Genomic DNA, 18,506 nt, shown 5'->3' with positions numbered 1-18,506 from the left:
TGGCATACGGGCAAAACAATGGTTAAAAGATAATAGAGCCCTTAAAATTAAATTTTGGTTTTTAAAAATATTTTATCCAACTTTATAGCATATTGTTTAATAATTGTTTTTCTAATACTCGATTATATAGTTACTACATTATTCATATATTTTTAATAGTATACATATCTGCGATAACTTGATTCTTTTTCTAGTTTTCTTTTCAGTATTCAGAATCTTAAACAATAAGAATGTGGACTCTAATCTAAGTGTTGATAATTTTCGAAGCTTACTGATAATAATACATAAATATGACTTTTAGAAAATGGAAATAATTTCAATTTTTTTTAGAATTCACCGATAATAATAAATAAAAATAAAAAGGGAATAAATTATTTCAATTCCTTTTTGAGAATAATCTATAAAATTTAAAATATGTATTTTTAATCAGCAAACAGGTTACTGTTACATATCCATAGACTTTAATTGTTTAATGTACAGCGATTTTGCAAATTTATAATTCAGTTATCGATTATTTTTTTTCGAAAAAACTTTAGTTTAAAACTCATTTTTTTTATCAACATCAGAAGAAATTCAAAACAATTTCCCGTCAGATAACTCTGAATTTTTGAAAATAAATAATTTCGAATTGAAACATAACAATTAGAATAAAAAAGATTAACATTATTATTAAACGAACAACTTTTGAAAGTATATGTAATGTAGATCAAAATCTAAAGAAAAGTGGGAGTATTTACTTCTAAATGTACCTATTATAGCTGGTGAAAGTAAAAATAAAAATGAAAAACAAAAAACACGAGCTTTATAGATGAAAGAGATTTAATTCTTTGCTGATTCTAAAACGAGGAGTAAAGAGAGGCTGCTTAAAAAGGAATCATCATTTCGAGATATCTAAACTTTCCATCGCAGATTGCGATAGAACTAATTTCCGAACAAAATGGATGAAGTCCATTGTTCTCGCTTCCCGCCTTTTTTTTTCCTGTCAATGCGCCCCCGCATTTAAAATCGGGAAAAATGAATTGTTTTGCTCGTTGTTTCTAAAATTGGAATCGTCTGCGCTTCTTTATCAGAGGAGTTGAGTAGTGTGATAGCCGCTGGTCTGCTTCTATTCCCCCTCCCCCTTCCTACTTCCAGAGAAGATGTTCCGAAAAGTGACAGTGGCCTACTTGAGGGGCAAGACGGGTATAAAAGGCAGTCGGAAGCTTTCACCGGGTCACTTTTTAAAAAGCGAAAGCAGGCGGTTTTCCGAGAGAAAGCATGATCCGGAATTAGGAGGAAGACTTTCAATTTTATTTAGTCACTCCTTCTTCAAGTAGCAGTGGATTAAGTCTGAAAAACTGTACTTGCTTTTAGTTGCTGTAGAAAGGTCAGTACTGATAGTTTTCATCATAAAACTTTTTTTTATTTAATTTGAAATTAATAATACTTCTCCATATCTGATAAAAGATATTACTTTCTATTCCTTTTTTTTTTTAAGAATTAAAGATTTTAAAAATATATCTACAGATTGTGTCAACATATCTCAAAAAATTTTTATGTAATTTTATAAATTATTGCAATAGTTTGTTATTTGAATGAATTTTAAATCCTTTTTAACATTGTATTTTAAAAAATGTTATTATTTACTGATTTGAACAATTTTAACTAATTTTATTTCATAAAATTTTCAGCGTGTGATTTTTAAACTATTATATTTTATTTTTAGCATAATATTCTACATTGCAATGGGATATTGTCTGATTTTTTTGTATTATCTTCCTTATATAATTATGCTACATTTTGATGTAGAAAATCAGTCTTTACGTTCATTTTCAAGCAACTTCTAGCTATCTAATTTGCTAATTTTCCCTGTAATGTAAGCTAAAATATCTGCAAACAAAAGACATAGTCTTGATGACATTTGATGGTTTTGAAAGCTTTATGATGAGCTTTACTAAAAGGTTAATTTTAACGGAACAACGAAAATATCTAAATGAAATGAAATATTATATTCACGCTTTTTTAAAGTTTTAACAATAAGAAAAAAAATGGCTGCAGAATGTACTAAAATTATGATAGTCATGAACAAATTAATTAATCTTCATGAACGGAAATCTAAACTTTAAAAATGCTATTATATCTACTATTTCTCTTTCTCAAACACTGTAGTGAGGGCGCTCAGAATATTTAAATATCCTTTTCATGTCTCCATGTAGGATTAGAAAATTATTTAAACGTCCCACATAAGATTTGACAGACATATTAAATGTTTTTTCTTTCTTTCTGAAAATCTTTACGGAGGTAATAAATTTAGTCCAAGAAAATGGGACATTATTTCAATTTAAACAATGATTAATCACTTTTAAATGTCTCAGTACGAAGCTTTACTTAAATTCTCTTTATCAGATGATTTATCAAACTATTTTCGCTTACAAATATTTAAGAAACGGGGAAGATGTATACAGCGCCAATGTTTTCGTGGGCTTGGTACTTACCATTTACATAGATCTGATATGTACATGTGATGAACGTATGTTCTTCAAATAATTGATTGAAATAATATATTGAAATTCTCTGTTCTCCATATGATTCTTCTATTCTCCATAATAATATATTAAAAACAAATTATACAGAAACTTAAAATCTTATTTTAAACCAGGAGTGCAAAATTGTGTGAAATACAAACAATTTAATGCGAATTTATCGGAACTTCCAGTAAGATACAATGTATTATTAAATGAAATTAAATCCTCGGGATGATATTCATAAGTTTTAAAGGTCATGACTGATTTTTTGACTAATTCAAAATTTTCTGATTATCATAAAAGCTTGAATGACTTCAATGCTAATTTATCAGAATTTCCAGTAAGATGCAATGAATTATTAAGCACAATTAAGTCCTCAGGATTATATTCATAAGTTCTAAAAGTCATGGCGAATGATTTAAAACCATTTAGAAAATTTCTGAATGATATAAAAGCCACTTTCAATACTTTTGCATCTTATAAACTTCCATTGTAATGTCACTTATAATTTAACATTAAAAAATGCATTTTTTTTTCATTATATGGTGTAAAGATTTTCCTGAATATGATTATCGTTCTTAAAAATATTTTAGAAAAATAGCAAATGCGACCATCTTTAGAAAGCTGAAAAAAATAATAATTTTGAAAAGATTGAATTGTTGATTCGTTTTAAACGAAATTTTATATAGAAAAATATAAAAATAGACATTTATTTTTATATAGAAACATATTTTTATCAAGATCATAAAATCGTAAATTGCTAAAGAGCCCACAATGAACTTTTTCCTTTACTTCTTCTCAGTAATTGCTAATTTAATCATGGCATATTCAAATGAATGAGACATTTGGTTTTGTTTATTCGGAAAGAAATGTATACTGTTCAAAATCATGAATTTTTCTGATGCTACAGTTTAGTTTTAAAATATCTTTCTGAACCGTATATTGAATTTTGGTTATTGCAAAACGCTAAGCTAATACTTTTCTGTTAAAAAAAAAAAAAAAAAGGAAGGAAGGAAGGAAGAAAAAAAAAAGCGAAAAGAAACTAGATTTTTTTTCTGCTCTTTACTTTTTGCATTTATAATTTCTAAATGAAATAATATGTTTTTATAGACAATTTACAGTTGTTCCAAATTTTTTTTTGATTTGAAGTTTATTTTATATCAACATTTCTTGTCTTTCATTATTGATCGATATCAATCATACCTATGTAAATATCACTTCACGAAGCCTATTTTAGTGTTCTGCGATCTAGAAAAAATTTCATAGTCAAAGACATTGCAAATAATTTCGATAAATCCTCATATTGAAAGTGACAGTATGAACGTCCGCTATTGACAAATTTTCCCTACAAGAAAAATCTTCTTTAATATATGATTAAAAAAGCAATAATATTGTTATCAACCAAATATCCTATTTCATTTCAAGTAATGGTAATCATAGTATCTTTTGTGAAGTTGATTTAACGACTAATGATTAATCTAAAATATATTTGTCCGATTTAAATAGCGGTTAGTCTTTATAAAATATGAACAAAGATTTCGTCGCTCGTTGAAATTCAATTAATTTTGCTTGACAATTGGTATAGATAACTTTTCAGCATTATTTTATTTAAAGTCCTTTGAATCAGTAACTTCAGTAGTAGCAGCATGTGTCCATTTTTCTTACTTAATCAGTTTTCATTTGTGCACTAGAAAGAGTTCGGAGTGCATTTTAAATTTTCCCTAATTACACCGGAAATATTTTATTTTAAAACAATTTTATAATACTATTTTAACCTACATCAAAAAATATCTTTAACCCACAAAGCATATGGAAATATTTAATATTATAATGGCAAATTATTGAGCTATCTTTATTTGATATGTTTTATTGTCATATAAGCCATTATTCATAAGAATTTAATTTTTTCAAAATGGTACTCTAGAGTTTCCGATCAAATTGAATAAACAATCATGATTATATATATATATATATATATATATATATATATATATATATATATATATATATATATATATATATATATATATATATATATATATACGCAGAAGATATGAAGATATCTGAAATTATATTTCTGTCCCACAGGCCAAAGATATATAATTTTGATTAAAAAAATATCTTGCTTCAGCTATTATTTTCCTATTGCAGAATACAGCAGCAACAGCTTCAAAACTTCGAAACGTATTACCACCAATTCTTACCAACTTATTATCTTATCAAATCAAATTATTTCTCTCCAAAGAAAAGAAACAGATTTGTTAGCACATATTAGTTAGGCTGATTAGTTCAAATGATATCTAATAAGTAAATTGCAACTCAAGGAAACAAGAAAAGTTCAAGAAAACATTAGATTATTCTAACTCAATGATGAACAGTAATTAGAAGATATCCTTATGTGAATAAAGTATCTTGTTTTATACATATAATGATAAGACTCTTATCTTTTAAACACTCATGAAAATCATTTGCATAACGCTCTCAAACTCTCTGCACAGCTAACTTCCCCTTGTTATTGAACAGGAAGAAATTAAAGTGTTATTTAATACACAAATAAAATAAAATTCACTCCAAATTCCGTAATTTGATCTAAACATTTTCTAATTAAAATTGCAATCTTGTTATTAATGATTCTTCTCTATCAGCTTAAAGAAGCAGGTCAAGCATATGATTTTCCTGCTTCTCTTTCACTTGAAGATCGTCTACATTTGATAAATTCTGAAAAAAATTAATTAATTAATTTCTTTTTCAGAACTGTTCAGCAATGGGTCTTCTGAAAGTTTCCGTGGGATTGTTCTGTTTAGGTAAGTGCCGCTTAATAAGTTATTTAAAAGAAGAATTTTTTTACATATTTAAGGAGTAAGTATGATCTTTTGAAAAAAAATTCAAAGATAGCAGTTTTAAATTTTACTAAAAAAAAAAAAAAAAAAGAATATATTTATTTTTTATGCCAAATTTCCTTCAGAGTATTTCTTATACTGTCAATCGAAAAATTCATAAGTAATTGATAAATGTATATTATAAGTATAATATATACCTTCATAAGATCAATTGCGGAATTTCATTTTATTTACATTTCAGTATAATAACAATTTGCGCATTATTTAGAAAATTAGATGCGTTTTCTTTTCCTTTACCAAAGCCAATTCATGTTGCACAAAAGGAGAGATACGTGGTACAAATCATTAAGCTCAGTCAAATTCTTTCCATTAGGATCCTTAAGAGTTCAAAATAAACGATTATATTCAATATAATTTAGATTAACATATTAATATGTTTCATATCACAAACCTTCCACTAGAAATGCAAATTGTTTTATTTAGTTTGATTCTTAACATACTTCTTAGACACTTAAAAGCAATCATCATACCATCAACTTGTGATGCAAGCACTCACAAATCGTAATAAGTTTTTATTTTTAATTCATAGCTGCCTTAGTCACTCTTAGTTATATTAACGTCCCGTTTTTAAAGCAACCAACCCTAGGGCAATTTTGGGACGGACCTCGTAATTTTGAATCGAGGTCAGATGACGATGGCGACACCTGAGCTGCCCCCCCCCCCTTTCCACACCAAGCCATACCAGCGGGAAGACGTTTGGCCAGGACGTTTAACGTGCACCAGACCCACTTACACGACAGTTCTTCGGTGAAATCGGGTCTCGAACCTGAAACCGAATTCATTACTGCAGGATTCATATTAAAACTAGATGTAGAATTATATAATTGTTTATAGATATATTCAAAATTTTGATTTAACTAAGCAAGAAGAATTATTTTTTTTTTTAATTTCACATTTACTGAGTAAGGAAAAATATTGTAATCGTTAAAGGATATGAAATCGAAATTTTGATGAATCTCCAGAATTCAGATCTGTTCATAGAACATCTTTTTGGCATTATATTTGTCTCTGAACACGAAAATACTTTGAGCTAGATGGATGAAATTGGTACATGAATTTCTGATTAAATTTGTAGATTATTATGGAATTTCGAACGAACTTAATGTCTTAATGTCAGCTCAGGTATGGTCCTCGCCATCTGACCTCGATTCAAAATTGTGAAGTACGTCCCAAAATATACATATTATTGCTTTAAAATGGGACGATAGCGTAACTGAACTGAACAATACATAAGAGATAAACAAAATTTATCGCATAGTTTAGGAGTAAATATGTAAACTTTTATAATATCAAATCTGATAAAATGTTGATCGTCCGTCGGTGTGTAATTTCTTATGCTTATAAACTCAAATTTAATTTTGGCACTAATCTGTCGGAAAAAAGACATCCAAAATGGATATTTCCCTGACAGATTTAATAAAAGGGAATATTCACACCAGAGATCTATATTCCGTAACAATTATTCGAAAATGCTATGCAAATTAGCTCATGGCTTTACCAAAGATCTCTAATTTTATGTGTGGGAGAGGGAGAGATAATAATTTTATTAGAGGGCATACGAGAAGGATTTGAGGACACCACTATACCAGGACGAAATGAGTCAATAAGTTTTAATGAAAATTAAGCTAAGTTCTTAGCAAAGAATTAAGATGTATTTCACTATTTAATCGGGTGTTTAGGTAATAAAAAATTATATAAAAAAGGCTACTGAATTACATCCATCATCCCTTTTTGCATATTTATTTTCTATGTCACTCATTCATAACGAGAAATGAAATTTTATGATTTTCTTTGCTTCAAACAATGCATCTAGTAAGGAATTATAATATTTTTTTTTCCTTATTTGCGGGAGATCGAAAAATAACTCAAGGAAGTTTTATATATAGCATCTTCATTTCCATTCTTTTTTTTTAAGGGGGGGAACTGGGATATGACAATATGAAATAAATAATATCTCATTTTATAAATTTATTTCATTTTTTTTTTAATTTTAGGAATATAATTTGCTTATTAAATATCTGAAATAATAAAAATGGTTTTTAATGTATTGAACAAAAAATATGCATTCAAAATAGTAGAAAATGGAGGCGTTTTGTGACGGTATGTCAAATACGATTTAATCCAGACTTCACTTATTTCAATCTTGATTTTATTCTATTTTTCTTGTATCGCGAGGATTCAGATAAACCTATCAGGAATTAGCAATGCGTCAGTTATGTGATTATGGAAATTAAGTTTTAAAAAATTGCTCAAATTGTTTATAAAACAACATTCGTTCTGAAACTACAGAAATGGATAGATAACGCATTTTAATCTACATTTTCAATGATTTGAATAAATAAAATCTAATAAAGACAATTTTCATTTATGCAGTTGTAAATATATGTATAACTATGCTCTGTGTAGTTATGCCTATTAAAAAGATATTTTAATTATAGATAAAAATATATTTTTTAATTATAGATATTGAAATTTAACGAATCAAATATCTAAGATTAAGAAAGTTATTCTATTATGTTACTATCATATGCTTAATTAAATATAAATGTATTGTTTTTTAATCTTTCTAATAATTAATTAGCATAATATTCTGTTTTTCTTTTCCAGCCTGCTTGATTTGCTTGACGAATGGATCAGCAATTAAGGTAAGCTCTAATGAAAAATTCGTATGATTTTACCATCAAAATTTGAAATTTTAGATATGTATTATTTCATTGCTTTTCAAATGACGACTATTTTATCTTTTCCAGTTATACTGTGGTTAAAAACTATTAAAAGTTAAAGCACCTCTTAAGGTTTTAATTTATATAAATATCAAAAAGAGTGATTTTGTTTCTATTTAGTACTTTTTTGTTGCTTCATCTATTGAAATACGGCTTAAGTATTTTAATTGTTTTTATCAAAATCTTTGAACTGTTAAAGCATGATGAATGTTTCACAAATTATATTTATATGCAAAAAATATTGAAAACAAAACGGAATATATACGAATTGCATACTAAATTGCATTAGATTACTTTTTAATGAAATTCTAAATGGTTAATTCTAACAGTTTATTTTATTATTCTAGACAACGAATCAGAAAATAGACGATACGCTCCAAAGTGCAAGTAAAACTTTCGGAGTCAAGACAATAACGAGACAAACAACACACTCTAATAATGGCGTTGTGACAAGGGTATTCAAACAAACTCAAATCACAACTGGAAACACAGATGCATTCCCTGAAAGTGCAGGAAACCAAGCACAGTTTTCAGACACAGAAAATACTCAAGGTGACAATCAGCATCATAATTTTCAACATTTCCCAGACACAGTTGCTGTTGATCACTCATCCGGACAAAATGACTTTGTTCATGGATTGTTACCCCTCGATGAGGCTAAACCAGTACAATTTGGTACTAGACTGGGAAGCAATACTAAGAAATCTGATTGCAGTATCAAAGGAGGCTGTTTAACTCAAGTTACTACATCTGGAGGAAATAAATTTGATAAAAAAAATACTGAAACTCACCAAGAGCAATTGCCACAGGAGATAGACCATCAAGAACAAGAACAAAGCACAAAATCGAATTTTGAACCAGAGGACGTTGCAATTACCAAAACTCAAGAACAAGTTGTTGATCAAGGAGAACAGCAGCTGCCTGAAAAGGCTTTTGGTACTGATTTTGATGGTCAGTATGAAGAAACTTTGAGGAATCTTGGACAAGGAGACCAGTTCATAGAAGACAAAAAATTTCCAGGCATTGATACTCAATTTCCAGAACAAGGCGACAGTGAAACGAATTTTGACGTAGGAAACCTTGTACCTTTCGTGAAAGAAGAAGATTTCATTGAAAAGCAACAAGAAAATAAAGAACAATCAGAAACTCCTTTGGACTTCGGTTACGTTGAACAACAAAATCAAGGAGATTCTCAAGATGTATCAGGTGTATACATAACTTCAGCAGTAAATCAAGGAAATGTTAACTTTCAGGAACAGAGTCAAGCAATAGAAGATCAAGCAAGAAATTTCGAATCAAATCAAGGAAATTTCCAACAGCAAAGTGGAAGCACTGTGATCGATCACAACAATAATTTCGCATTTCAGCAAGATACAGGATTTCAAGAGCCATTTGTTCCACATTCACAAGTATCAAATGAATTCCAACAACAATTCGTTCCACAATCTCAAGTATCGAACGAAAACAGCTACAGTTTTCAAGACAACAGTCAGGACTTTTTTCTCACCGACCCAATCGAGGCACTTAGGTACAATGTTCCAGGTAATCCCGGGGAAGATTATCCAATATTTTATAAGGTTCCTGAAACATCTTTCCAATGTAGCCAACAACCATTCGCAGCAGGAATATATGGGGATATGGACGCCCAATGCCAGGTAAGAGAAAAAAAAACAAAGTCTAAGAAATCAGCATCTGTTTCAGTATTTTTTTAATTCTTCAAAAATTACTTTTATAACCCCTTAAATTTCAATATTTGTTTATCACCTTTATGCACGGAAAGGAATTAAATCTTATAATATAAAACGAGATAGAAATGATATTTCTACTGAAGAAGAAGGATTTATTTTTGTGTTCTTAAACACACATTAAATGATTTTTTTTTTGTAAATTCTGTACTCATATATTCAATCTATATATGTATTTCGTCTAGAAATTTAATTTAATTCATATTAATATAAATTCTATACTTATATCATTGTCGTATATCTTTAATTGAGGTCTAAACATTTTCTTATATATTTTCAACTTTGTGTTAATAAAATATATAAAGGGATAATACTGATTAGCTCTGAATTGGAGATTTTTTTAGTTTTTACACGATATTATAAAATATGAAACATTTGAAAATTTATGATAATCTAAAATTGATTCGAATATTATTCTAACATCCATCTTATTTTGGAATCAATTTCACTGTTTATCAGAAGTCTGAAACAATTATGATTAGTGATTATATAGGGATGCTTAATTTTGAAAAATCTCAATGATTTCTCCCATATCCAAATGTATTTGTTACAAAATTAAATGTAATGAATAAAAAAAAACCTTCAAGTGTATCATGTAGTTAATTCACAAAATTAAATGGGAAACTCTGCCAGTTTGTTATGAGGAGTTTTCACTTTCTTGATGCATTTACATCACGAATCATATATATTTCTTTTTCTTAAAACTTAATATAGTTTTTTTTTACTCTCTTTTGTAGGTATTTCATTTTTGTACAGAAAGTGGCGGCCAAAATTCCTTCCTTTGCCCCAATGGCACAGTATTCAATCAGCAATACTTTGTATGCGATTGGTGGTATAATTACAACTGCTCTGATACGCCAAGTTTTTACAATCTCAACGCTCAACTCTACTGGGACTTTGACAATTTCGAACCTACTCAGATCATAACCGGAACAGGAGTAGGATCTTCGGAAGAACAACATTTCAGCAATACGGGAGAATTTCAAGGTCAAACCAATTCACATCAGTTCTCTGGTTCCATTCCAGAACAAGTGCAATTTCAGACGCGTGTTACACACTCAGGTCAGAGTCAAGTTGATACTACGTCTACGAATCAGCAAATACATTCTTCAGTACATGGTTCAGTTCATGGTGTTGATTCTTATGGAATAAAGCGACAAGATACAAACAATATCCAAAGTAATGTAAGAACTAGCCTTACTCAACAAAGCAACTTAGCTCAAAATACAAATTTGGATCAGCAAATCATTGACACTTCCGAACACAATTTCAATACTCAGCTGGGCCAAACACAAATTAGTGATTCTCATCTTAATAATAAACCAGCCGCATCTGCTTCTGTTTCTGAAACGCATTCTGGAACTTCCAGTCAGCAAGAAGTATCATCAATACTACAGAACCATAATGTCAACAAAGAAGAAGGAAATAGTTTTGATCATTCTCAGGCAACCAAAACTCAGCAGAATGTGAATTCAGAAGATTTCACTGTGCAAGAAAAAAAATCACAACTTGATGTTTCGGTACCATCCATATCTTCTGACACTAGAAGAGGATGGAAACCTGATTCAGATAGTGGAACCCGGTATCCCGATCAGAGTGGATTCGAACAACAACATGTAGATGATCAACATCAATTTCAAACAAATGATCAAAGTGTAAGTAATGTTGCTTCTCAACAGACAAATTCAGCAGAAGTCTCTTCAGCACATGAGATCAACCATCATAATCAAGTTACTCAAGATTTTGTTCCAACAGAAAGTTCAGATGGATTTAACGGAGAAAATAGAAATATTGTAACGCAGTCAGAGATTCAACAACAGCATGTCCAGTTTCCATTAGAAGTGAGTGCCCGTTCGGATCAAGATAGCAACATAGATTCGCATGAGCAATCTGAAATATCACAGAAAGGAGCTTTCACTACACAAAGTCCAAAAGACATTGGGAAGCAGCAAAATAATATTGATGCAGTGCAAGATATTTCCTTCAAGAGACAGGCTGTATTTACATCATTTAATCAAGAAAATGCGAATCAAGACCAGTCATCATTTCATGACTCTGGATCTGTTACAGATCAGCCAAATTTATTAGACGTTTTGCTGCCGGAAACTTTTGAGGAAGTAGATCAAGACAGTCAATCAGCAAGGGATGGAGATGTAGAGCAAGTAAGTCAAGAGGAACAAATCGATGGGCCAGTAAGAGCAGCAGATGCTTTTGATGGTCAGCAAATGATAGATGCTATTCAAGATGCTGTTAATTATGATGATATTATAAATGGATTTCATAGTAGAAACGTTGCTTTCATGAATATTGCAACAACCCCTGAGCCTTTCGATAGCAACCAGCGAGTCTATGAGAATAGACCAGCACAAGTTCATGCCATTTCTTTCCAGCGAAATTCTAACCAAAATGTGAATATTAACACTGAATTACAAACTCCAAGTCCAAATTTCCAACAAGAAAATATTAACGTAGGTGACGTTTATACCATAATGAGAGGATCTGCTCATAAATTTCAAGAGCAAAATGGTCAACAAAGATTAAGTTTTAGACCTTATGGAATTAATTTCAATACACAGGAGAAGAAAGAAATTCAAAACTTAGTAAATCATAATGAAGGCAATCAACAAAATGTTAACCAAGGAGTTCGTGAACAAGTAATATTTCCAGTAGATCAAAAGCAAGAAAATGGACAAAATGAATGGTGGCGTAAGACACAAGATGCTGAAAACAACCAGTCCGTAAAACTCTCAAAGCAAGACGGTGGAAGAACAGAAACCAAAAATCAGAATATCAATACTCATATTTCTCAGTCTCATTTGAATGCCGACGTATCATCAAACGAAAATTTAAATGTACCGACTGATGATCAACTTGGGCAATCACATAATTCTCTTAATGCTAATCAGCAACATAATGATGGTCTTAAACAGCAGATTGTAAATCAAAACAATCAAGATTCATTTCAATCAAATGAGCAACAAAGACCTTATCAAAATATTAAAACTGGGCAGAGAAATCACTTTCAAACTGAACACTCACGTTTCCAAAATGATATAAATCAACCGCAATTTCAAAATCAAAATGCACAACCAGATATAGATAATTTTAGAAATCAGCAAATTATTCAGAGCCAACACCAATTTCAAGCAGTAAATGATCAGTCACATTTCAATGGAAATAACCAACCTGAATCTCAAAATTTAAATAATCAGCAGAACTTTCAAGATATTAAAAGTCAAGTTCAGCTACAAGACCACAGCAATCGTCAGGGTTTTGGAAACGACAACAGTCAACAGTACTCAGGGGATCAACGCCAATTTCAAAATGTAAATAACCAACAAGAGTTTCAAGACGTAAACAGCCAGCAGCAATTCCAAGAACAGATCCAGTTTCACAATAATAATAACCAGCAACAATTCCAGGAAGAGCCTCAATTTCAGAATGTAAATAATCCAGAACAATTTCAAAATGTCAATATTCAACAACAATTTCAAGAACAGCACGAGTTTCAAAATGTAAACAATCAGCAACCGTTACAAGAGCAGCATCAACAACAACATTTTGCTAATGAAAATTCCCATTTTGAAGATCCCAACATCAACAATCAACCAAGATTTCCTGATACAAATATTGAAAATGCACCTGGCCAACACTTTGAGCAAAATGCTGGTGTCAGAGACTTTTCTTCACAAGAGCATTCTCAAGCGCAAGACTCCGCCGAATTCAATTCAAGACGCCCAGCAGGAGGTAACACTCCTCAAAGCCAAGGTATAAAAGGATACCATTCTCAACAGCATTTCAGAGAAGCAAGAAATGGATACAACTTTCCAAAGCCAAATCTTCAAGTGATAAATGCAAATGATGCCGTCATCTACAGCCAAAACGATCCACGCTCTTCCGAGTCAGCTATTAGTTATAACGGTTGGAAACCCATTGTGAGGTATTAAATTCAACGGTGCCAAAATATTTTTCAGTAAAATGAAAAGAAAACTTTGACGATGGAACGAAAAGAGACACTTCACTTGCTCAAGGATTTTCGTGATAATCATCGTTCCTAGTTCCTGTGCCTCAATATTATTTTTTTACTTGATGTACTTATTTGTTTAGTATCATATTTGTTGATGTTCAGGTATTTCGCCATTTAATGTTTAGTACCAATTAAGTGTTTCTTTCTTTCTTTTTTTTCACCCAGGTGCTGTTACTCTAACTAGTATGTTATAAATGAAACATATTTTGATAATGCGTAATTTCAAATTAACTAAATATTTCTCTTTTTTAAATCAGATTATTAATTTCTACATTTACCAGATCATTATTTTCTACATTTACCAACATATCAAATTATTATATTTAATAGCTATAATTTTTTATGTTTACGTCCTTTACATGGAATTTTACAAAAATAGATTGGTTCGTGCTTTACAATTTTCTAGTATTTATAGACTATGGACTAAAAAGTTTAATTAAAATTTCATAAATTAAAAAATATTAAAATATTAATCTATCTGTATATATATATATATTAATCTAAGGTTCACAGAAATGCAGAAGGAATTATTTTAAGGCCTAGTATAAAAAGGAATTTCAGAGTGAGCATTTATTGCAGAGTGAATTTAATCTGAAACTTAACTATCAGTACTTCTATTTAAACAGAAAAATTTTCATTATTCAAAAAACTTTTAAAGTTTGTATTTTTTTTTCAAAGTTTGATTTATTTCGTTGATTTCAACTGAGAATCCAAAACTTTGCTTGAAAAAAAATAGTTTTGAAAATTTGTTACTTTTGACTTTTTTTATTATGTGGATTCATATTTGTACAGACTATAAGAATAGTTCATATTTTAAAACTTCTTTATAACTGAAAAGAAGCTTCTCAGATGTAAAGGCAGAGGAATGTGCTATTCATATGTTATATGTGTATGTTTATTCCATTTTTATATGTATTTCTTTGTTACTTATTACTATTTTGTAACTGAATGTGAAGTAAAAGAATTTTCAAAAGGAATTCGTTTTTGTAATTTTTGGAAATTATTTCAACTAAACAAGTATTTTTAAGTGACTGTGCTGTTCAATATTATACAATCTGATGCTAAACCACTAGCCTGAATGCATGAATCAGAGATTTATTTCTTAAATGTTATTTAAAGTGTCAAACTTTATGGATTTTTGTAGCTTTACTTCTTTTAAAACCCTATTCCTTTTCTTGCTTGACTTGCTATACAAGTAACTAATCGATCAATATAATGGCTAGATATGATTTCTTGATACAACACAGTAATGCAATTGTATAGTTAGAGGACATTTTATTGATTTTTTTATCTTATCTTTGATATTCGATATTTTGATGTAGAAACAATATCAGCTTTTTTTTTTTTTTTTTTTGGTAAGAGCAAATGCTTTCATTTTATTTTCTTATTATTATTGCAAAGAAACGATAAGAAAATCAAATGAGAAAAAAATTTAAATTAACTTAAACATTGAAAATGTTTTGATATTAACCAAAAAATTTTAAAAATATTTTTTTTCTTTATACAATTTTTAATTCTTTTATGATATAATTGCTTTTATAGATTAGACTATATGATTTAAATATGGTGGATTTCAAACTTCCAAGAATGTGAAAAAGATAAAATGAAAAAAATTTCATTGTGATAAATAATTGAAGGAAACGATAAAAAATTAGAACAGACTTTTTTTATCAAATGAATTAATTATATATCGTTTATATTTAAAATTATTAATTTAAATTTATACATATGTTAAAAATTAAGGGGTGAAATTATTAAAGATCTTAAGTGGGAACAATAAAATATGAATTTATATCTAATAATTAGTAACTTATCAATATTTTTTTTTTTAAAGTTTTCATAGTATCTCATCTTTTAGTTGCCTTAAATATTTTAAGCAATTAGAATTTATTTTTTCAGAAATAAACTTTAATGAATACAATAAATATATAATTTATGTGTATATCATTAAAATAAAAAACATTTAGGTGAATTCTCTCCATAAACCTTCATGTCCGATACACACGAAATATATAGTTTGTAAGGCATAGGAAAAACAAAGTGGTGCTCCTACATCCTTAAATATTTCCAATAAAAACAAAATAAATTTTACGCAAAGTTATTGAACCCCTTTCAACAATTGTTAACACTATTGCTACATAAAAAAATTAAATAAATTACTTAAAATAATTTTAAATAAATGTATCTCCAACTTTGATCTATAACATTTAAAGATTACTGTCATCTACGTTTTAAAATCAGACTTCCGCATTTAAGACATAATTAATTCACGTCATGTTTCGCATCCTTTAATTGATACTTCGATTAATGATGACACAGTTAAGATCACATTGTGATATAGGGCAAGAAGAAAAAAGTTGATAATTTCAGCATAATTATTTCCCTTAATTAAGAGATTTGCATAATGAAATTATGTCAATCGCGCTTTTTTTGTAAAGAATAAATTTAATGTATTTTATAAATAAAATATTCAAAAGTTATATATTTATTTATTAAAGGAAAACTATATATTTAAATATTTCATTAGGGGTACATCTTGTAATATGGACTCTTTTATGCATCTATTAAAGTTATGAATTTAATTAACAAATTTTTCATTGAAAATTAAAATATTTTATGATGAAATTAAAAGAAAATTGACATATGCTAATTTATTAACGTATTCCATAAAATTGGGTACGTTGCATTCAATAATAAGAGTCAAAACTTCATAAAAATATATATACTATACAGCTAATATAAATTTTTGATAAAAAATGCTGATTGACTGGAAAGAAAAGCCATTTCATTTTTTCATGAATTCATATAATAGAAATGTTTTGCGATGCATTGTGGAAAGTAATGGAGAATCGAAATTTAAGAGTTGAATAAACACATTTTTCATAACATATTTAATGACTTTTAAAGTTTTCCTTAATATTTTTTAATCTATATTTAGAATAAATAATAATAATAATGACATGTAAGCAATTATTTTCAAGACAAAAATAGTTTTATTTTTCTTAATTATACTATTACGTTCGTGCTTAAATATGATCTCAGGAAAAACAAGGCAACTGAAATTATTTCGTAGGCGAAATCGTAATAACTTTCCTATCAAAACCCCTGAAGCTCTAATTTTTCTTTGAAAATAGTAATCTCAATCTCATTTTGTTCAAATAAGCTAAGCAACTAGAATTAACGAAACCAGTAATAAAAATCATTATCAAAACAGTTTATATTTTTATTAAAAACTGAAGCTGGTTCTGGCAAAGAGCATTAATCATCTACTTCATAGAATGGGGAAATGACGAATAAATCTCTGCACAAACAAAATTATAAGCACATTTTCTAATTTTCTTATCGACAGGCAACCATCTGAGATTGCCAGCAGCAGAAGATTCTAAGAAAAGATCCAACTGCAATTAACCCAAGTTGTCCAGTTTCTGTGTGACCACAACCACGAAACTGCCGAAGATGTTATTTACGTATAACAGGTCGAAGAACAATGCTTGAGAGCCAGCTGATCTTGTCTGACCTTTGCCACCATTCTAGGTCAGGGAAAAAGAAAGTAAAAATCATGTGGCAGCAAAACTGGTTAAAGCGTAACCCACAATATCGTGTCATAGCATCTACCTTCAAATATATATTCCAGGTTATTCAACTGTGAAGTTTTTCTCAGGTGTCTATTTTTAAATTAAAAATTTTCATTTTAAGTTCCGACATTTGCTTTTCTTTTGAATATGGCAATACCGATTAAAATATAATAAATTGAATTATTTCTCCAAAAAAAGTTAAATTCGATTTACACATTATTAATATTTAATGGTTCCGAATGTTTTCTTTTATTCTGCTTTAATAACGTTTCTTTCAATTTGTTAATTTAATATTATGAATTTTCTATTTATAATATTATGTTATAATACGATTTTAGCCAATTTTTTTATAAGATGACTGGAAAATAGTATGCTCTAGATGGCAATAATTTAAAAAAGCTAAGCGTATATGTATTTGTAAAATCCAAAAAAAAATTCTAAACTTAAAAGAATTTTAAAACTTTTTTATAAATACTGTACATTCCAGAGTATACGCCCTAATGTGGTGGGAAGGGCAGGTCGGATAACAAAAAAGCCGGATAGACTGGAGTTCTATGAATTCATTTCTTTACTCTCGCAATACCAGAAGACAAAGTTTTTATACGTAAACTCACTGTTATAATATGTATTTTCTCACTTCTTATTGAGTAAGAAGCCCTCCATTTATATGAATGTGAAAGGAGTCACGACCCTGTAAATCATAGAAACAGTTGCCGGTAACGTGTCGAATTAAATTAGAAGGCTCTGTACTGGACGGTTATACGTGTTTATATACTTAACATCTTAACACCACACCACACCTCCGTTTCTAGAGCTCATGTAGCCCCTTTCCGGTTTCGCATAGATGTAGGTGGACTTTATTAAAAAAATTACACAACAATTAAAAGGAAAGAAACAAACAAATGCCAAGAAACATATACAAACAACATAACAAGAAATTATAAAAACTAGAATGAAAAATATCTTGAGTACGAAAAATTGGATGAATGAACATAATGTACAGTATGAGTGAAAATATAAAGGTATTAAAAA

General features: G+C 29.1%; 1 protein-coding gene across 1 annotated transcript; it reads left to right on the top strand.

The window, feature by feature from the left end:
- Nucleotides 1-1,204: 1,204 nt before the first annotated feature.
- On the top strand, nucleotides 1,205-14,876 carry LOC129964168 (putative uncharacterized protein DDB_G0282133). Its single transcript, XM_056078877.1, has 5 exons — nucleotides 1,205-1,366; nucleotides 5,257-5,308; nucleotides 8,012-8,049; nucleotides 8,475-9,782; nucleotides 10,610-14,876. Exons 2-5 carry the CDS (start codon nucleotides 5,269-5,271, stop codon nucleotides 13,817-13,819), a joined length of 4,596 nt encoding a protein of 1,531 aa, XP_055934852.1. The 5' UTR covers nucleotides 1,205-1,366; nucleotides 5,257-5,268; the 3' UTR covers nucleotides 13,820-14,876.
- Nucleotides 14,877-18,506: the final 3,630 nt, after the last annotated feature.

The sequence above is a fragment of the Argiope bruennichi genome, chromosome 3 (assembly GCF_947563725.1).
Source record: "Argiope bruennichi chromosome 3, qqArgBrue1.1, whole genome shotgun sequence".
Taxonomy (NCBI): domain Eukaryota; kingdom Metazoa; phylum Arthropoda; class Arachnida; order Araneae; family Araneidae; genus Argiope; species Argiope bruennichi.
Note: the sequence above shows the minus strand (reverse complement) of the source record. Positions and strands in the feature narration are given on the sequence as shown.

Bases quoted from the DNA above. Each gene is read 5' to 3' on its own strand.
- LOC129964168 (XM_056078877.1), top strand. From the start codon at position 5,269: ATGGGTCTTCTGAAAGTTTCCGTGGGATTGTTCTGTTTAG. The intron at 8,050-8,474 runs GTAAGCTCTAAT...TTATTATTCTAG, and splicing joins CGAATGGATCAGCAATTAAG to ACAACGAATCAGAAAATAGA. The intron at 9,783-10,609 runs GTAAGAGAAAAA...TCTCTTTTGTAG, and splicing joins ATATGGACGCCCAATGCCAG to GTATTTCATTTTTGTACAGA.